The following is an 18,845-nucleotide window of genomic DNA, read 5'->3' on the forward strand; positions in this document are numbered from 1 at the left end:
TCTCTTTTATTCTAACCCTCGACTTGTTTACCATAAATACCACAAAACTGCTTAATCATTATTTGTGATCTTGTATTATAAACAACTCAATCATTTACATAATGTTATTTCTACGGCGACAAATACAAGAAATCTCAGTCGTCTCAACAGTGTTATCTAAGAATGTCCTCACTCAAGGTAAGTCACTTTCCCGTTTCACCAATTTCATCCATTTTCGGCAGTATTTGAACGGATTTGGATCGGAATTCTCCTCTGAAGATCCACGATGCCCCAACTCATTACCAAAGGATCAAAACAACCCTCAGAAGTGCCCTTATGGGCTGTACGCAGAACAATTATCAGGGACCGCGTTCACGGCGCCCAGGAGCGAAAACCGGAGAAGCTGGCTGTACAGAATTAGACCCTCAGTGGGACACAGCCCTTTCAAACCCTTCAATGAAGGGAACGTCACCCATAAGTGGGCGGAGGCCGAACCGGACCCCAATCAGGTAAATTACTTTTTAATAAATTCAATTTGAATTCTAAATCGCTGGCGGGACAGTTTGAATCTGTTTCTTCATTAAATGGTGAATTATTTATCACCCCCGCAGATGCGTTGGAATCCGTTCGATTTCCCGAAATCCGCCCAAACTAAGGATTTCATCACCGGCCTAAATACCCTCGCAGGGGCTGGTGACCCTAAAAATAAACAAGGCTTGGCCATCCATATCTATTCCGCGAACAAATCAATGAGCGATCGTTGCTTCTACAATGCCGACGGCGATTTCCTCATAGGTTCGTTCACCCCTTTGTAATTTCCTAATAAAACTCACCCCAACAGTACCGCAATCCGGAAGTCTAAAAATAACCACCGAGTTCGGAAAACTAGCAGTCGCCCCAAATGAAATCTGCGTGATCCAACAAGGAATGCGATTCGCGGTGGATGTCGACCAACCCTCCCGAGGCTACATCTTGGAAGTGTTTGGACAGCACTTCACTCTCCCCGATTTGGGTCCAATTGGAGCGAACGGATTGGCGAATCCGCGCGATTTTCTCACCCCTGTGGCGAGATTCGAGGATCGCGACGTGAAGAAGTACGAAGTTGTGGCCAAGTACCAAGGAAAATTGTTTGTTTATGAGCAGGACCACAGTCCTTTTGATGTTGTTGCGTGGTATGGAAACTACGTACCGTACAAGTACGACCTGGGCAAGTTCATGGTCATCAATTCCGTGTCGTTCGACCATTGCGTAAGTTACCAAGAGTACCGTTTGGAAATAACTCCAAATTCCAGGACCCATCAATCTTCACGGTACTAACTTGCCAGTCGGAGAAAAAAGGTACCGCCATCGCCGATTTCGTCATTTTTCCGCCTCGGTGGTCCGTGCAAGAACACACTTTCAGACCGCCGTACTACCACAGAAACTGCATGTCGGAGTTCATGGGTTTGATTTTTGGGGAGTACGAGGCGAAAAAGGGTAGTTTCCAACCAGGGGGCGCCACTTTGCACAGTATAATGACGCCTCATGGTCCTGATTTTAATTGTTTCGAGGCTGCGAGCAAGGCGGAATTGAAACCGGAAAGAGTTGCTGAAGGAACTCAGTCTTTTATGTTTGAAAGTTGCTTGGGGCTGGCTGTGACGGAATGGGGATTGGCCACCTGCGAGAAATTAGATCCGAAGTACTACCAGTGCTGGCAGGGGCTTAGCAAGCACTTTACTGGGATGAAGTTGTGAATTCAATAAAGAATTTTTTTTCTTTAAATTTTGGCGTTTTTATTTAATGGAGAGTTACGGGTCGTTTTCAAGTCACTGCGTTAACAATTTGCAACCGTTGCCAAGGTATGAGCAATGTGATTAACGCTGCTATGTTGCAAATGGGATTTGCAGTAACGCAAGTTATTTTTGTTAAGTTAAATTTGAAAATTTGTATCGTGTAAGTCGGTCCAGTTGCAAATGTTGCAATGGCGGGGTTGTGTTTGCACACAATTGGCATAATGGAAGTTCTAGTTTTTCACCGCAAGTAAAAACGCAAAAATAAAACACTTTGATTACACTTTTTCGGAAAATCTTGATCCTGGCAGCTATGAGTACGACAAAAATTTTGTGTTTTTTTTTATATCAATTTAAAAAAAAACATTAGATTTTTTCTATTCTATAATTTTTTTTTTCGAAATAAGGTAAGTTGGGGTAAATCTTTTTTTAAGAACATTGACAGTCATATTTTGAATGTTACTTAATAAATTTTCACATAATTATGGGTATAACCTATTCAGTTAACCGTTTTTGATATATTTTTTTTTCATTTAAAAGATCTTTTGAATAGAAATAAGTGATTATCTTGAGTTTTTATATAAATATCTCAAAAATTGGAGGTCCTAGAGAATTTTCAAGGTCACCTTCGTGTTCAGGGAATCAAATTACATAAGAACATCAACTTTTTACGCCGACGACAAAAATCGTGTGGACCAGTGTAATTGAATAATAAATTAATTCATAATTAGAAAATTAATTTAGGGACTTTTTATTTTGTACCAACCATTCAACAGGTGGAGATTTATCATTTCTGAAAATTTTGTAAAGTCCGTAAACCACCAAAACCGCAATTTTCCCCTGCATTACAACCGGCAACGTTGCCTAGGGAGATTTTTGGTGAGAAATTAGCTGTCACATTTGTGACATTTCTGAAAATTAGGCAGTGTTTCCGTTAAAAACGTTTCTTTTACAGCCTGTTAGATTGCAAATCAAATGATTTAATAGTGAAAAGACTCGGCACAGCCTGAAAGGCCGTTTTGTGTAATCAAATTGTCAATTAGGCAGCTAACCTATTTGATTTTATCACCAAAATGTCACCATCGACGATGTTGCCGGTTGTAAAGTAATGGGAGAGTGCGGTGTTTGTGGTTTTTTAATAAAAAAAACGGACTTTACGTAACAAAAGAAGATCGTTGAAAAGTATCGGCGCGAAATTTGAACATGAATTCCAACAAACGCGGTAAAAGACAGTTTTTAAAAGACCAACTATTTAATGTTTCTTTTTTCATCAAAGTTTACAATGAAGTGCCATAAATACTAAGCAAAAACAAGAAAGGTAACTGTGTTTGGCAGGTGGAAAGAATAAATATTTAACACATCAAACACATTTCAAAGAAAAACTTGTCTTCTTTTATGGTTGTACTTCTTACAATGAATGAAGTCCAAATCCACTCTGCCAATTGTTACCTGAAGAGCGGGAACAAATAAGTTAAAACTTTTCTTTCGTTGCCTGTATCGCCCCATCAATTTGATTGGATAAACACTTAGCTTACACAAATATTCGTAAAAAATACATAAATAGAAAAATGTTGACATAAGTGGAAAACAAAAAATAATGACATCACAAGATATTACCGGTCGTAACGGACCAAACTTGTAAAAGCTACAGGTAACACTAAATTAAAAGTAAAAATCAAATTGACAAAGCTAATTAGCGGGGGTTTCCATATCCGCGGGCTGTTCCGGCTCTTCATCATTGTAAATGTTCTCGGCCATCTGCCAGACCTGCATGATGTTGTCTTCGGAGACGGAACAGATCACCCAGGGCTCATTGGGGTTCCAACTAAAATCTAAAAAAAATCGTAAAGACCACCACTAACTAATAAGTCTCCTCACCTGATATTTTAGCGGTGTGTCCTCCATGGATGAAGAGCAGTTCAGGAGGTCCATCTTCAGCATCTTCCGGACTTTGTTCCTCTCCAATTTTGCTCAAATCCCACACGTGGAGTCTCCTATCAGTTCCTGACGACGCCAAAATCGTCTCATTATGAGGGCTCCATTGTACCTGGAAGATCTCGTCTTTGTGCGACTCGAAACTGTGAAGCTTCAGTTTCAAGTTTCTCAAGTCCCACAAAGCCACAGTTTTATCGGCGCTCCCAGTGGCCAAAATAAATTCCGAGTAAGGGTTGAAACTCAAACAGTTGACTTCAGCGGTGTGGGCATCAACTGTATGAGAAGGTTTGCTGGTGTTGTTGCATCGCGTGTCCCAAATCATCAACTTCTGGTCATCCGCGACAGATCCAAAGAGACTCTCGTGTAAAAGATGCCAAGCCACGTCTTCAACAACTGCAGTGTGGCCGGTGAAGATTGTCTTCGCGTCGATAATCCGATTTTCTTTCGGGGTTGCGTTGATATCCCATAAACAAATAGTGTGGTCGTCGCTGGCCGACAACAAATACCCGTTGAGATTAGGATTCCAGGATAGTCCATATCCTTCTTTCTGGTGCCCCCTTAGTCGCAAATCCGGATGACACTCTCCATTGGGGTCCGGTTTGCTTGGGTGCTTCGTGTAGTCAAAAACCAGCACGTCACTTGAAGGGGTTTTCGTCGCGATAACGCAAGGGTTCTGAGGCATGTATCTCGCCCTGTTTACTTCACCCTCGTGGTTGATTTTAATCTCGATTTCAATCTTCCCAGAGACTGATCCAAAACCCCCAAACTCGCCCTTCTCGTTATCATAATGTGAGGCATCAAACTGAGCGTCTTCATTGGGCAACTGCACACTGGCAATCAGCAGATGATTCTGCTCATCTGAAGTGTGTGTGCCAAGAATCAAACGATGGATCGAATGATCTTTGCCTTCGGGTCTCGTCACGTCCGGCAACCACTGAGCTGTTAAAGACGGCCATTCAAGAGCGTGTGTCATTACCAAATCGTACAAAAAAGGGGTGTTTTTCTTCCAAATTTTGTATTCTTCATTGATGACCCTCTCTTCCACCGCATCGTCGAAAGTCTCTGGAAGAGCATCAGAGGGTGCTTAATTGAACAAAAAGACAATTGAAAAACGTTCTGTACGAATTAACACTGATAACATCAAGGGACAAAAATTGAGGTTATATTAACAAGAGGGGTAAAATAACGGAATTATTAGCGAAAATTACTTACCGGCGTCGCCTTTATCACCCATTGTGGACAGGAACTCCAACACTCGCTCTACTGACTAAAAAATTACGACAAAAAGCAGGAAAACCGGGAACAAATACAATGACGCTATCCCGCCAAACTCTTACAGTGTTGCCGCACTTCTAACATATGTCAAAAATGTCGAGTTTTTATAAATTGTTTGTTAAAAACAATAGTGGCACCGATTTTTTATGATTAGTGCATTGATAACAAGAAACCGCCAACAAAAAAGTGCAATTTTTCTTGATTAATTGATTAACTCATGCAATATTTCAAATTGTCTTGCTCATTTGGCAACGTTGCAGTATGGGGTTTTTTACTTTAAGCAGAAAGCGGTAAGTTCAAATTTTGAATTTAAATTTAATAAAAACTTATTTAAGGAGTCCTACAATTCAGAATATTAAGATTCTACGCAATATAATGCTTTCAGGGGCCTCGCCTAAGTACAATTCTAACAGGAAACTGCCTGTCCTTTGGCCGCACGCTGATATCCGTCTTCAGCTCCAAATCCTCCACGTTTCCTCGAGCCCAAACCCGATACTTCCTCACAATCAGCGCGATGAGAATCTTAAGAGCCATATTGGAGTACGGTTTTCCTTGAAAAACACGTTAAAACCCGCGACTTCTTCACGACTCTCATACCCAAACATCCTCGAGGTCCTGCACTGAACGGAAGATACGCATACGCGTGTCTCTTCTTTACAGACTCCGGAAGAAAATGCTCGGGATAAAACTCATTGGGTCTCTCCCAGTGAACAGGACTCCGGTGAATATTATGGATGCCGATGACCACTGAGCAACCTTTCGGAACCGTCACATCACCAATTGAAAAATCTTCAGCTGTTCTTCTCATTATGAAAGGCGCAATGGGAAAAAGTCGCAACACGTCTTTGAGGCACAAGTCTAAGTAGGTGAGTTGAGCCAAATCCTCGAGTTCCAGATCTCTGGCACCAACGACGTTATTTATTTCTGTTGCGACTTTTTCCTGGATTTCTGGATACATCCCGAGGAGGAGAAGAGTAAAAGATGCGATGTTTGTAACAGTATCCTCGCTCTAAAACTGAAAATATAGAATTTGACCTGCGGTTTCTAAAACCGTACCGCTGTGTACAAAGTGCACAAGTGGTGGACCAAGTCGTCTTCAACAGCAAAGTCGTGAAACTCCTCCCTGATATCCAGAAGCTTATCCAGAAAAGTCCCGGCGATCTGAGAGGAATTTGATCGCTTCTCTTCGTTGAACCGGACGATCTGAAATGGCAATCAAACGTACTGAGGTGGAAACTCAGACTTACTTGTCTTAAAAAATCGTGGATTTTTTTCCTATCGCTCTCCTGTTGGGGGAAATAGGGCGTGAGCCTAAAAAACCATTCGATTTGCAACCAGACTTTTGTTATTCTCGCGTGGATGAGGGCGTACATCCTAAAATCAACGTCAGTTTTGTTTTATCAAGGGCGGTATTACCTGTCTACAGCCCCCAGAAACTCGTCCAACTCCCCGTTTTGAGCGTCGGTTCTAATGCCTATGATCGACTCTAAAAGACGTTAGAAAACAAATTTATTTGCTCTCACCGTTCACAAAATCTGCACAACAGCGATGGAGGAACGTCTCCACGTTGAAACTCCGCTCTTCCAGGTGGTTTAGTTTGTCCAAAAGAACAACCGCGTGCTTGAAGACGACGGAGAAGTACTCCTCCACGTTCTTTTTAGTGAATAAAGAGGCCATAAGCTTCCGGTCCCGTCTCCACTTAGCCCCCGAGCCGCTGATGAGCCCTTCACCATTCACGATTTTCATGAACCTGTAGATTTCGTCTTTTTGGGTGAAATTCGGCGATGACAGTATCTTCTAGAATTGAGTCAACATCTGAAAATTCAATAATTTTCTTACCGAAGCTTGTTCGGGATCGGTAAAGACCATCAAGAATTTGGGGCCCAACCAGAAGCGCATGGGGCTCTTGTACTTAGAAGCTATAAGAACGGCTCTGTTGAAAACGTCTGAAAGAACGGAATTAACAGGAGTTGGGAGTTTGAGGGCTCACCTTCGTTTTTGCAGAAGAAGGAAAACGCGTTTCCGACTATGGGAAGGGCGAAGGGTCCCGGAAGTTTCCATGATAAGAAATAGTAGTTGCGCCTCTCGTACAAGAGCTTGAGGAGGCAGAAAATCGTACAAACGCACAGGAAGAGTAGATACTGTTGCATCTTCCTCAAGAACTCTTCTAGGAGTGTAAGAGTAAAATTGAGTGAGATCTGGTTGTGACGAAATTGACCTGTGGGTCGTAAAAATAATAAACTCGATTTTCTTGAAAAGATTTATTTACAGAAAGTAACAGAAACTTAACAAGAAATGATCACATAAACAAGAAATGTGCTGCAGAAATTCATAAGGCACAAATTTCTTTAGTTAAAATTAATATCTACCCTAATGATAGTGTAAGGTACAAATTATTGTTAATTGTAAAATAAATTAGTAAAAAATGCACCTATTGGGACAAGATTGTCACAGACACACCTATAAAGCGGTCAACTCGTGGAAGAATTAAGAAGCCTCATTAAGTAACAAAGTCCAGGTATACAAAATACTCTCGTAAAAAATATACAGTGCAATCAATTGAACTATTTGTGAACGTATGTCTTAATATCTGTCCTTTCCCGACATCTGTGACTTATTTGACGTTTTTCCGTCAAGTTCGGACACACGTTCGCTGGATAAATAATTCAACTGTTAACTCTGTGGAAACACCTTTCTGACATGCAGGAACAAAATGGCAAATATAGCAATCGTAAAAAAGTACATAAAAAAACTACGAACTAGAAGCTATGCTAATGTTGCTAGCACTAGTAGTTCGACTACTCGGCCTGAGATCCACGTCTTTCTTAAACACCGCGAATCCCTGATTAACCAATTCTTGAGCAATATCCATGTCTTGTTCGTTATTAACATCGAACAAGTCCACACCAGGAACCGGCGAGCCCTCTCGCTTCGCCCTCGTTTTTTCCCTAACCGAATACCCGTTGATCTTCGCCGAGAGTTTCTTCCATTGCGCCACGTGCGTCCACTCTTCGAATTTGTCGACGGCGTCCACCGACCACGACTCTCCCACAGGATCTGTCGACAAAACCATCAACTTCTGGAGGCTACAAAGAGTTTACCTACCAACTCGCGCGAGGAAACATTCGATCGCTTGGAAATGCAACCGAAGAAAATCCGTGCGTAACTCGTAGAGTTCTTCGGTTGAGACGAGATCGGTGTCGCCGTAGTCGACGTAGTACAGTTCGGCTTGAGGAGGATTGTCGTTGGTCAAGTTGAGGACTTCAGCTCGGTACCATTTTCCGTCGTATTGGAAAACGGCCGCAACGAGATCGCCTTTGGTGATTTTGTCGAGGGTGTGGAGGTCGCGGTTTTCTTGTTTGCGGTAGTATTCGGTCATTTCTTCGACGAGGACGTCGAGTTCGGCTGCTTTAGGGCCGACGATTTGAAGCCAGAAGCGGGAGGGGTCCACCATCGCCGAGACGTAGACTTCGAATTGTGCGTCGGGCTGACCTGGGAAAAAAAATCTTCTTGGTGCAAAAATTTTATTTCACGTGCTTGATGCATAAAATACTGTGTGAGATTATCTCAGAATCGTCACAGTGCAACCAGAAACTTGCAAATTAAATTATCTTGTTTAACAAACGCAATAAATTGTATTGTTTGTTGTTTTTGAGTCAGAGTTTATTTTTAAATGTGTGTTGAGCTGTTGAAATACAAAGAAATTTAGTTACATAAGTATTTTACTGTTTGCACTAAAATGCGACAATGAGGACTAGCTCAATAAAGATGATGTTGAAGATAACAAGTTTTCTAAAAACAACTGCTCGTGTTTCTACTTTTTCTAGACCAACACGTTTGCAGGGTTGGATTAAGAATTTTAGAAAAAATAGAAATTATTGGCTTGTTTCGAAAACGAAAATTTCTAAAATCCGTCCCTGTTGTTAAAAAAAATTGGAATTTGAGACAGGCAGTCAGCGGGTTAAAGATAGTAATCACCCCAAATTTCATTGTCCTAGCATCAGAATTACAAAAATTTCAGATGCGAATGGAAAATATTGGAAATTTTTTGCTCATTTCAACAACGAAAATTTCTAAAATGCGTCCCGGTTACTAAAAAAATTTGAAATTTGGATAAGGCAGTCAACAGGTTAAAAATAGTAATCTCTCCAAATTTCATTATCCTAGCATCAAAATTACTAAAATTACAGATGCGAATGTAAAATATTTGGAATTTTTGACTTGTTTTAAAACAGAAATTTTCTAAAATCCGTCCCTGTTGCTCAAAAAATTTCAAATTTGGATCAGATAGTCAACAGGTCAAACGTAGTAATCTCTCCAAATGCCATTGTCCTAACATCAAAATTACTTAAATTTCAGTTGGGAATGGAAAATATTGGAAATTTTTGGCTCGTTTAACAATAAAAATTTCTAAAATCCGTCCCTGTTGCTCAAAGAAACGTGAGATTGGGAACAGGCAGTCAACAGTCCAAAAGCAGTAATCTCTCCAAATTTCATTGTCCTAGCATCAAAACTATTAAAATTATTAAATTTCAGATGCGGATGGAAAATATTAGGAACTTTTTGCTCGCTTTAACAACGAAAATTTCTAAAATCCGTCCTTGTTGCTCAAAAAAATTGAAATTTGGAGCAGACACTCATTAGATCAAAAGTAGTAATGTCTCCAAATTTTATTATCCTAGCAACGAAATTACTAAAATTGCAGATGCAAATGGAAAATATTGGGAATTTGTGGCTCGTTTTAACAATAAAAATTTCTAAAATCCGTCCCTGTAACTCAAAAAAAATTGAAATTTGGAACAGACAGTCAACAGGCCAAAGGTAAAAATCTCTCCAAATTTCATTATCCTAGCATCAAAATTATTAAAATTTCAGTTGGAAATGGAAAATATTGGGAATTTGTGGCTTGTTTTAACAATAAAAATTTCTAAAATCCGTCCCTGTAACTCAAAAAAAATGAAATTTGGAATAGACAGTCAACAGGACAAAAATAGTAATCTCTCTTAATTTAATTGTCCTAGCATCAAAACTACTAAAATTACAGATGCGAATTGAAAAGAAAATCTAAAGAAAATGCACAATCTAGACAAAATCTCGTTCTTTCGACTGGGCTCTAGTTTTCTAGATTTATTTGCTCTTCCAAATACAGTTTGCGAAAGAAATATTTGCTTCTTTGTCTATTAGACAATCATACAAATAAAAAAAAATAAAAAAAACTGTTATGCAAGAAGACTCGCAATTATGAATACTATTAAAGTGTCCCCATATGCTCAACCAAACTTATCCATTACCCCAACAAAAAACAACAAAAAACTCTATAATAAAAATAGAAACAATAGACACTAAAACCGAAATGATGTCCCTCAACCGCAAACCAGTTCTAAACCAATATTGACACTCCGCCATCCTCTTTATCCGCGTAGATAAGATATCCTATCGCACCTATAAGTTCCCAATAACGTCCACGTTCTCTTACATAACAAAACCTCAGTGTCCAAACCCCCAAAAATGCACGGCCTCCGCCTCTATCGCCAAACCATCCGCCTAAGACAAGCCGCGCAAAGACGTTTCGCCACCAATGAAACCCACCCGAGGGTCACAATGAACGAACTTCCAAACCCTCAAGGGAGCTGGAAGACGCATTACGATAGAAACCAGCGGAAGTACAACCGCGATTTGGTCATTGGAATCGTCACGCTGACTGCAACTTTGGCGTTTGGACAGTCCAGAGGGTACCACTCCACCTGGGGGAGCCACCCTGCTAACCCCGCAACGATCCAATCGTACAAGCAGTAATGTATTGAGTTTTAGTTGTATTAATTAGAAATAAAGTTTTACCCGGAACTGGGGATATTCTTTCAACTTTGGGACTACTGAGGTATTTGGGGCTGTCGCCGGATTTCGGAGGTAGTCTAGGTTCGCGTTTCGCCAAGCTCGCCTCCACTTGGACTTGGGTTCTCTGGAACTGCTCCACGACGTCTTCAATGAGGGATTTCGCCACGCAGATCTGTTCCTTCGAACCTAAAGAACGTGTTAACAACAAGACAAACTGAAGACGAGTTTACCTTTGATTGTGACCCTTCTGGAGGCGCTCGCTCTGTTATTATCCACCGTGACTTTAGCCCCGGACATTGAGCAAATCTCCCGGATTTTCTCCCCGTCTCTCCCGATAACCCTCGCGATGCATTGCTGTGGTACGAAGACATCTTCGCATTCCACCACAGGCTGGTTATTCAGAAACTCCTGCACCAGGTTCTCGGCCATATGGCAAGCCTCCACGGAGCCCCGGACGACACAAACTGAGTCATTCTGCCCTTCGCGCTCCTTAAAATTGATCCTCGTGTTTGATTGTTCTTGTATAAGTTTGATGTTCTTGCCCCCACGTCCAATAAGCACCTTCACCATGTCTTTGGGAACTGCAATCTCGAGAATTTTGAATTTCGAAGCTCTGGTGAAGGTGTCGGTGTAGTCTTCATCCTCGTCTTTTTTCAGAAGAAGGTAAAGGAGGTATCCTGAGATGCCACAGACTGATAGCCCCAAAACCACGCTCAAACTCCTCGTTACTACCCTGAGACAATATCAAGAAATTATTATTTATGAGTTCTAGGTTATGTAACTTAAAGAGCCGGTGGCAGACTTACTTCATCGCGAGTTAACTCGTCACGTAACTGAATGTTGCCAATTTTAAAAGAGTTATTTTTAAAAACTACCTAACCTCTATTCACACATTTGATTTGACAAGTGACAAGTGACAGATAAGTGGTACGCATGACTTGGCTCGGTCGGTAAAGTCGCGACTGTGCGTGTCAAGATTCAAAGTTTGAAAAATGATAGTGGCCAAGTTTTACAATTTTCGGTGGTAATCGATCTTTTGGTGAGTTCTTTTGATTGTTTTGGTAATTAAGAACGTATTTTCGTTGATTGGGGATAAAAAACAACTCGTGAGCTCTCTTCAGTTTATTGGGTAACACTCTTTGTGTTAGATGGACTCTTACTTCTTATTGTTAGTGCACACAGGGGTATATACAGATATTACGCCCAAATTGCAACCAAATTTATACAGATAATTCTATTTTACATCCAGGGCTTCAATGAAACATGTTCTGGTATAAACGAGGTATATTTGTTTACACTGTAAACGAACGAGACATCTTACAATCTTCAATATTTAATCAGCGAAAATTTATACAAAAAACTTCTATAATTGTAACCAGATCGTAGCCTGAGATAATTCAAAAGCTAGAATAATAGGAGCTGCCCGGAACTAATAATAAAATAATACTTGCAGTAAAACAATAAAATACCAACATGAAACAAAAACAATATCCTTAATATGTATAAACACAAAATAAAAATATACTTCATAAGAAAACAACTATGGTCAGGTAAAAATGTCTCATAAAATTATAAAAATATAAAATAAACAATATAATAAAAAGATAAGTGTGGAACTTAATGAAATAAAAAAAAAATAAAAAATTGGTATTTCACTGCACTTTCCTGCAGTAAAATCCCAGTTCCCTGCACTTCTGGCATAGGTGCTGAGGATGCACTTTGGACTGGTCCGAAACGTCCAACCCATCAGGCTTTTCCAAAGGCCGCTACAACCAAAAATCAGTCCCTCAACTCCACCGAACTTCAAAATCTCACCTGTTTATGAGGAAACACGTTAATTTGGCACTTAATACAGTCTTGGCCGATGTTCGCCCAGGAGTTGCCACTCATCCATTTCCTTTTACATTTGGGGCATTTGAACTCCCCGAAACACCTCTTCCTTCCTTGGTAGGGAGTTTTCCCTTCGCCTTTCGGTCGAGCCTGAAAAGATCTAATTTTAAATTTCCCGAGTTAAAGTAGAGGATCATAGAGAGCGCTCAACGTCATATACTACGCGAGGTTGGAGGCAACCAGTGTTATAAGTCCGTTTAACTGATCTTCTCTCTTCGTCTTCAGTAGGGTCTTAACTGATCCACTGTAGCGAATGATGTGTATGGGATATGATCACATGATTAACATCCGCTTATCACTGTCGATATCGCACGGCAGTTGGTAAATAACTGACGCTACAGATCTGACTGAAGATCATTTTTCTTGAAACAAATGAATTTTGATCAAATCAGGGTTAAACCAGAGGCTATTTTTAGCCACAGCAGGTGCTGTGTCATCAGGTGAATTTATTCCAAGTAGTGGAAACGATCAATCAGAACCGCGGTGTTAGGATGGTCCTCTACATTTGCAGGAAAATGCGGATCAGTTTCTGATAGCCAGTTCGGGGTTAGGAAACGACAAATAATTTTACTAATAGCTCTTTGTGATCGCGTAAGCTTTCGCACGCCATAAATCAGAGTATTTTTAGAATGTCTACCCGTTAAAATCGCTTCGAATTCGCACATTTTCGCACGTTTGACAGTGATAAAATGTCAATGGTTTACTCAGCGATATGCTCAAGCAATTGGCGTTCATTAGATTTTAGGCAAAATCTGAATGGGATTGGTTTTCCATTTCAAAACTTCTTGGACGTGATAAAAAGTTCGTTTTATAGAACAGTTATGACAGAAAGACAAGTTACTGATGCGTTCTTTGTTTCACTTCAATTCTGTGAAAAAAGTGGAGAAATATTAGATTTATGTGTTTTCTATCGTAAATGTACAGGAATTCCGGTAATAGTAGACGACACGTGTTCATATTTTATTTTCGTCCTACGGTTACTTCAGCTTTTGTCTGCGAAGATATCGCTTTATTAAAAAATTATGCTTTTGTGAATTCGTCGAAAAAGGGGGTGGCCCACCCAAGACTTTCGCGCCCAAATTACTACTGAGTAGGTGAAGTTTAATTTGATATTAATTAAACCATTTCAATGTTAAAAGTGCAATTTTTGTACCCTTTTCAATAGGTAAATACAGGGTGATGAAAAAAAGGCGTCTATGAGTGAGGATCGTTTCCTTTTCATTTAAACCATCTCAGAAATCAAAGCAAAATTAATTTAAATCCGTTACTTTTCACAACGTGAATTTTTTTCAAAGGAAAAACTTGGCAATGCTGCTGCTCAACCATTTTTAATAAAATTTTACATTTGGCAGTCTCCGGAACTAAGCAACTAATACTAAGAGCTTTACAATGTTGCAACATTGAAAAATTTTCTACAAAGCCAAGAAATTGTTTGAAGCACTTTTTGTCCTTTTTTGATACATTTACAGTAAAAAATGTGATGTCTAACTATGAACTTGCTATAAAAAGTTTATCCAAACAAAGTTTGATCGTTTATAAAAAAAAGTTTTTATCTTAGTTAAAAAAGCACAATTTTCGTTTTGGTTTTCTATTTTGGGTTCAGGAAAAAATCAACATGATAGGTAGGTAGCATGGGGGCCTTTTTTCATCACCCTGTATATGCAAAATATTTACCATCATGTGAAGTATAAAAAATTACGCCCTATAACCAAAATTTGGCGGGATTCTTGTTTCCATTTAAGACAATTCAAGCAAATTTTGCCATTAAAAGTGTTATTTTCTTAAAATGTCGCAGATACCTTTTACACACGTGTTTTCACCCAAATGGTTAATGTAAACAGAATAATCGTAAACAAACTAATTATTTAAAATAAAAATATGTATTGGAAAAAATCAATTAACCTGATAGCATTTTCAATTCAAAATTAGATCGTGAAAAATGGGAACACCCCCAAAATTGATTGCAATTCTAATGTGACAGTTTTATTTTCAAAAATTTTATGTAAATCTTTTGGTTCGTTCAAAATTACATTTTGAATTACATTACGCTCAATAATTTTGTAATTATTACAGTTATTAAATCAGCAAATCAAAGAAGGTAAGCGCTCGTAATTTCGTGAAAACTGTCAGAATTAGTTTTTAATATTTTCTTTTTTGGCATTTGGCGACTTTTCAACCAGTTTTATCTCGAGGTGTGGATAGTATTGAAGTAAGTAGAATAAATAAATAAATAGTAAGTAGAATAAATAACACAATAATATTAATGTCTATTTTAAAATTTGTTTCGCAGTGAAAATAACGTCGAATAAGTTTGGGTGTTGTATAAATCTTAAATCCGAAGATGGTAAATAGATTAAGTACCTTCAGAGAGGCATTAAAAAAACAAAAATCTTTTTTTTTTATCATTTTTATTGCGAATTGTTTAAGAAAAAAATGACACGACAAAACAAAATTAATTTTTTTTTCTGGTTTTTTGGTGAATTTCTATAATTTGACGGTTTGAATTACAAAATAGTAAAATTTGCCTTTGACTTGATGACTATCAATCAACTGTGTTTCCAAAATTTTAGAATAAAAATTTTTTTTTGAAATTTGTATAATGAAGACGACCTAAAATTCTCTACTACTTTTTATTAAAGTCTGTAGCTTTAGCAGTTTTAGTCATAAAACAGTGAAATTTGCATGTTTTACTTCTTTCAACGTGACATTCTTCTGCACTAAATTCCAACATTTTGAATTTTGAATTTTGCCAAAATCCAAGTCTTTTGACCAAATAAATAATTTGTCACCGAAATCAATGGCGTCATTAAGAGGAAGAAAAACTACTGCAATTTTAATATCTGTTCAACATGACCATAAATTTTGAATAATACAAACATGTAACCACCGTAATAACGATAGCCGTATTGAGCAATAAATAAGTTTATTTTCACAATTACAAACCAACTACGCCACTGGTACAAAAATATTAATGTCAGTGTGACATTAATCAAAAAATTTCCTATTATGACTTTGATTCAAAATTCGGTGAATTGAAAAATAATCTCTCAAAATTATGTAAAGAAAACATGTGTCGTGCAGGTGACATTTTCGAAGCCGAATAAGATGAATGAAAAAACAAAAGTGTAATTAAACCGCATCTTTGAGAAAGTTTGAGAATTGCATTAAAATAGTTTTTTTGTAGTTGTGAAATTTGAGATTCTACGTGGAATTCTGTTTAAAACGAATTCCTATTACTCCACTAGTAAAGCAGATATTGGCCAAATTTTTCATTTTGAAGCAACGAGAATTCGAAATTTTCGGTCGTTCAAAAAACGCCAAGTTTTGATACTGACGAATTATTATTCTGTGAAAATAATTTATGAAACTGAGTCCAATTCTAAAAAAACAAACAAGCCCGAAATTTATGGAGGACAACAAATCTTTCAAGTGCTCTCAAGAAGGATCGTTTCAGGCACGTTCCCACTCGACAAGTGTAAAAACCCTCATCATAGTTAAAAACGCAATTTACTGCTCATATCACACAAAAACTGAATTTTTAAATTTTAACAAGACGATATCAAATGTGCACTAGTATTTCTCATGCTCGCTCCAGAAACTAATACTCCCAACCTTCTAATTTATCAATGTTTTGAAAGACAATCCAAAGACGTTATTTAAAAGAATGTAGAAAAATCCGCGTTGCGCATGAAGACGAAGACTCAAAAGCACCTACCTTGGGACAATCTTTAATGTAGTGGCCCTTTTGGAAGCAGAGATGGCACATATAAGTGGACGGCGGCCTCTTCAAAACCCTTTTATCGATTGTTAAATCGGCGAACTGATCCGCCAAGTCGTGGAATGGATTCCAATTCGGTAATAATTTTGGCTGGAAAAATAAAAAAAATTGCACAACTCTGGAGATATAAAGAAAAGAATTCTCACCTGGAAAGGTTCCGCTTGTGCCAACTGCACCCAGTTGGTGGCCGGGAAGCTATTGATGATGGACGACGGCGAAGGTTGCTGACTCAAAAGAGTAGCAGTTGGTGCCATTTTGGTCAGCCTAGTAAAAAACAACAGTACAATCTTTCTGACCGGGAGTCATTTTGGCATTGTTATTATTAATAGACATGCAACATTCAATTTTTTTGGCCAAAAACCAAGACGTTGATCGACATGCACATAAAACAAAATGGTCATAATCACCTCTTTTCAAGGATTTCAGGGTCAGAGAAAAAAGAAAAGTCCTCCATTTTCATTGGTTAGTGAAACAACACTGAAAAACAAAAGGGTGAAAGCAAGCTCGCCATACAGGTGCAGAAAGTTTTAATTTGCTTGCCCCAAATTTAAATAGGGCACGTGGAAATCCTGGAGAATTTACACCGGCTGAGTCATAAAGTTTTTTTTCGGGCCAAAGCTCCAATTGCATAACAATGTCGCAATGAATAGAATCCAGGAACTTAAAGGCACGTGCCCATGGGAAACTAAGGATCCGTGTTTGTTATTTCAGCGCACTAGCAAACAAAAACAGCACGTTCCGAATTTCGGGACTCATTCCCAGGTTCAACAACAGGAAGCAAATTTTACCACAACCACAACACCAAGAAAATCAAACCAGTGTACTCACCTGACTTCTGTTCATGCGAACACTCCGTATTTTTCAAGTCCCACACCTCTCCCAAGGTACCACCATCAACAATCTGCGATCTGCGAATGGGTCCTAGGGTTTCTCTGGATGCGTACAACGTCATAGTGGAGGTGGGGGGACTCAGCTCGTCTTAAAATAAGTCAAGAAGCAAGCTGCCTGATTTGAACGATACATTATTGTTGTCATTGAAAAAACGAGTTTTAATTGCCGCGAAAGACGTTGCGGCTGATAAAGAAAATCTTATCGCGAATTAAATAAGCTAAGATATGCGTGTAATCATGACTTAAGTCAAAAAACTACAAGTTCTATAGAAATCGGGCTTTAGTTCGTGAGGGGAGAAATGTTTACTTTTTCCAAAAATGTGCTTGAAGGGTTTGGAGATCAAAGCACCGATTCAGCAGAGATTGAGAGCTTAATCGGTGGAGTCAGATTTTGCGTTGACGTAATCAAAAATTGTTACTGAGCGCAGATTTTTCAAAATTTGAATGTTGCGACTAGTCAAAGCTACATTTTTCTGTTGAATTTTATTAGAATTTGACTTTAAAAGCAATATTTATAACAAAGCTAATGTGCATTTTTCCTGTAGAGAGTTTACCGGTTTACCAAAGATGACAAGTTAGATACCTGTAGTGAAGACGCGCTAATTTTGTCTAATAGATGGCTCCACATGCTACTGTCAAGTTGTACAACTCGCTCTGCTGAACGCCCAATCACAGAGGCTAATTTTAAATTTGGCGCCTAGAAAAATTCTCTGCAGGAAAAATTAGGTCTAGTTTTGTTTACATCACAATTTTCGACAAGCATTGTCATTCATCTAAAATAGATTGTCTTCTGATTCTGAATCCGAAGTCCGTTTTGCTCCATCAGGTCAGGACTCAAAGATATTAGTAAAATAAATTGAATTTTTCAGTTTTGCTTACCAACTTGCAAAATTATGAAACTTTGTTAGACATCTTTGAAAACTTAATTAAATAAAAATTTAAATCTTCAGATATTTCATTTATTCTATTTAGGTTTGATTAAATTTAAGCCAAATTTATTTAAGATCCGCCCTCTCTTCATAACAAAATAGAGGATGTGACTGAAATCGAATTAAAACACAAAAAAGAAACGCATTTATTGGCTGGGATTGTCTTTATCAGTAGTTTTTCTTACAAAAAACGCATCGAAACAACCGTAACTTTTCAATCATTGGCTAGATGTTCAAACTCTTTCTCATTGGATAAATTACGTGCATAAAAAAGAATTTTTCCATTGGACGTTGATGACAAAGGCCGCACAAAACAGAAAACAGAAGTCGGATTCTGAATCCTAAGCCCACGTTGCTCCATCAGGTCAGGATATTTGTAAAATAAGTTTTCTTTTCGCATTCACTTTTGTTATTTCTTAGTTTTGCTTAACAACTTGCAAAATCATAAAACTGATGCCTTATCTCTCTAAATTATTTCGTATTTTTCCAATTTACGACGTTTGCAGATTCTTCAAACTCCGGATTTTTGAAATATCGGAATCTTTGATTTAGACATTCTTCTTAC

The 18,845-nt window shown here is 38.5% G+C and overlaps 6 protein-coding genes across 7 annotated transcripts; 2 read left to right on the top strand and 4 right to left on the bottom strand.

The window, feature by feature from the left end:
- The first annotated feature begins 73 nt into the window (after window positions 1-73).
- On the top strand, window positions 74-1,740 carry hgo (homogentisate 1,2-dioxygenase). The gene is made up of 5 exons (XM_088042453.1): window positions 74-177; window positions 222-488; window positions 591-774; window positions 821-1,227; window positions 1,272-1,740. The coding sequence occupies exons 1-5, from the start codon at window positions 163-165 to the stop codon at window positions 1,710-1,712; spliced, it is 1,314 nt and encodes a 437-aa protein (XP_087898579.1). The 5' UTR covers window positions 74-162; the 3' UTR covers window positions 1,713-1,740.
- A 1,241-nt stretch (window positions 1,741-2,981) lies between these two features.
- Caf1-55 (chromatin assembly factor 1 p55 subunit) lies at window positions 2,982-5,046 on the bottom strand. 2 transcript variants are annotated; one of them, XM_088041502.1, is made up of 3 exons: window positions 4,896-5,046; window positions 3,627-4,745; window positions 2,982-3,580 (listed from the first exon to the last, which is right to left on the bottom strand). In XM_088041502.1, exons 1-3 carry the CDS (start codon window positions 4,915-4,917, stop codon window positions 3,438-3,440), a joined length of 1,284 nt encoding a protein of 427 aa, XP_087897628.1. In that variant the 5' UTR covers window positions 4,918-5,046; the 3' UTR covers window positions 2,982-3,437. The 2 variants fall into 2 exon arrangements, with proteins under 2 accessions (XP_087897628.1, XP_087897627.1); XM_088041501.1 differs by having other exon boundaries at window positions 3,627-4,766.
- Window positions 5,047-5,339: 293 nt separating this feature from the next.
- LOC148171097 (cytochrome P450 4C1-like) lies at window positions 5,340-7,108 on the bottom strand. The gene is made up of 8 exons (XM_088042290.1): window positions 6,949-7,108; window positions 6,798-6,904; window positions 6,482-6,755; window positions 6,375-6,444; window positions 6,206-6,332; window positions 6,015-6,161; window positions 5,556-5,967; window positions 5,340-5,509 (listed from the first exon to the last, which is right to left on the bottom strand). The coding sequence occupies exons 1-8, from the start codon at window positions 7,106-7,108 to the stop codon at window positions 5,340-5,342; spliced, it is 1,467 nt and encodes a 488-aa protein (XP_087898416.1).
- Window positions 7,109-7,204: 96 nt separating this feature from the next.
- LOC148171098 (tudor and KH domain-containing protein homolog) lies at window positions 7,205-11,722 on the bottom strand. Its single transcript, XM_088041544.1, has 5 exons — window positions 11,600-11,722; window positions 11,024-11,526; window positions 10,797-10,979; window positions 8,064-8,450; window positions 7,205-8,015 (listed from the first exon to the last, which is right to left on the bottom strand). The coding sequence occupies exons 1-5, from the start codon at window positions 11,602-11,604 to the stop codon at window positions 7,711-7,713; spliced, it is 1,383 nt and encodes a 460-aa protein (XP_087897670.1). The 5' UTR covers window positions 11,605-11,722; the 3' UTR covers window positions 7,205-7,710.
- Window positions 10,376-10,802, top strand: LOC148171099 (uncharacterized). Its single transcript, XM_088041545.1, has one exon. The coding sequence runs from the start codon at window positions 10,467-10,469 to the stop codon at window positions 10,752-10,754; it is 288 nt and encodes a 95-aa protein (XP_087897671.1). The 5' UTR covers window positions 10,376-10,466; the 3' UTR covers window positions 10,755-10,802.
- Window positions 11,723-11,900: 178 nt separating the features above from the next.
- LOC148171100 (zinc finger CCHC domain-containing protein 24-like) lies at window positions 11,901-17,401 on the bottom strand. Its single transcript, XM_088041865.1, has 5 exons — window positions 17,290-17,401; window positions 16,608-16,725; window positions 16,399-16,551; window positions 12,609-12,773; window positions 11,901-12,559 (listed from the first exon to the last, which is right to left on the bottom strand). Exons 2-5 carry the CDS (start codon window positions 16,713-16,715, stop codon window positions 12,446-12,448), a joined length of 540 nt encoding a protein of 179 aa, XP_087897991.1. The 5' UTR covers window positions 16,716-16,725; window positions 17,290-17,401; the 3' UTR covers window positions 11,901-12,445.
- Between the last annotated feature and the right edge of the window lie 1,444 nt (window positions 17,402-18,845).

Source organism: Gnatocerus cornutus, chromosome 7 (genome assembly GCF_029298725.1).
Source record: "Gnatocerus cornutus isolate USDA-ARS CGAHR chromosome 7, icGnaCorn1.1, whole genome shotgun sequence".
NCBI classification, from domain to species: Eukaryota; Metazoa; Arthropoda; class Insecta; order Coleoptera; family Tenebrionidae; genus Gnatocerus; species Gnatocerus cornutus.

Excerpts from the sequence above, each read along its gene's own strand:
- LOC148171100 (XM_088041865.1), bottom strand. The coding sequence starts at position 16,715 with ATGGCACCAACTGCTACTCTTTTGAGTCAGCAACCTTCGCCGTCGTCC. Across the intron at positions 12,774-16,398 it reads ACATTAAAGATTGTCCCAAG|GCTCGACCGAAAGGCGAAGG; the intron begins GTAGGTGCTTTT and ends AGATCTTTTCAG. Across the intron at positions 12,560-12,608 it reads ACGTGTTTCCTCATAAACAG|CGGCCTTTGGAAAAGCCTGA; the intron begins GTGAGATTTTGA and ends TTTTGGTTGTAG.
- hgo (XM_088042453.1), top strand. Across the intron at positions 489-590 it reads CCGAACCGGACCCCAATCAG|ATGCGTTGGAATCCGTTCGA; the intron begins GTAAATTACTTT and ends TCACCCCCGCAG. Across the intron at positions 775-820 it reads CGACGGCGATTTCCTCATAG|TACCGCAATCCGGAAGTCTA; the intron begins GTTCGTTCACCC and ends TCACCCCAACAG.
- LOC148171098 (XM_088041544.1), bottom strand. Across the intron at positions 10,980-11,023 it reads CAGAAGGGTCACAATCAAAG|GTTCGAAGGAACAGATCTGC; the intron begins GTAAACTCGTCT and ends CACGTTCTTTAG. Across the intron at positions 8,016-8,063 it reads ATGTTTCCTCGCGCGAGTTG|ATCCTGTGGGAGAGTCGTGG; the intron begins GTAGGTAAACTC and ends TTTTGTCGACAG.
- LOC148171099 (XM_088041545.1), top strand. The coding sequence starts at position 10,467 with ATGCACGGCCTCCGCCTCTATCGCCAAACCATCCGCCTAAGACAAGCC.
- Caf1-55 (XM_088041501.1), bottom strand. The coding sequence starts at position 4,917 with ATGGGTGATAAAGGCGACGCCG. Across the intron at positions 4,767-4,895 it reads GGGTGATAAAGGCGACGCCG|CACCCTCTGATGCTCTTCCA; the intron begins GTAAGTAATTTT and ends TGTTCAATTAAG. Across the intron at positions 3,581-3,626 it reads ACACACCGCTAAAATATCAG|ATTTTAGTTGGAACCCCAAT; the intron begins GTGAGGAGACTT and ends GATTTTTTTTAG.
- LOC148171097 (XM_088042290.1), bottom strand. The coding sequence starts at position 7,108 with ATGCAACAGTATCTACTCTTCCTGTGCGTTTGTACGATTTTCTGCCTC. Across the intron at positions 5,968-6,014 it reads TGTGCACTTTGTACACAGCG|AGCGAGGATACTGTTACAAA; the intron begins GTACGGTTTTAG and ends TTTCAGTTTTAG. Across the intron at positions 5,510-5,555 it reads AGGACCTCGAGGATGTTTGG|GAAAACCGTACTCCAATATG; the intron begins GTATGAGAGTCG and ends GTGTTTTTCAAG.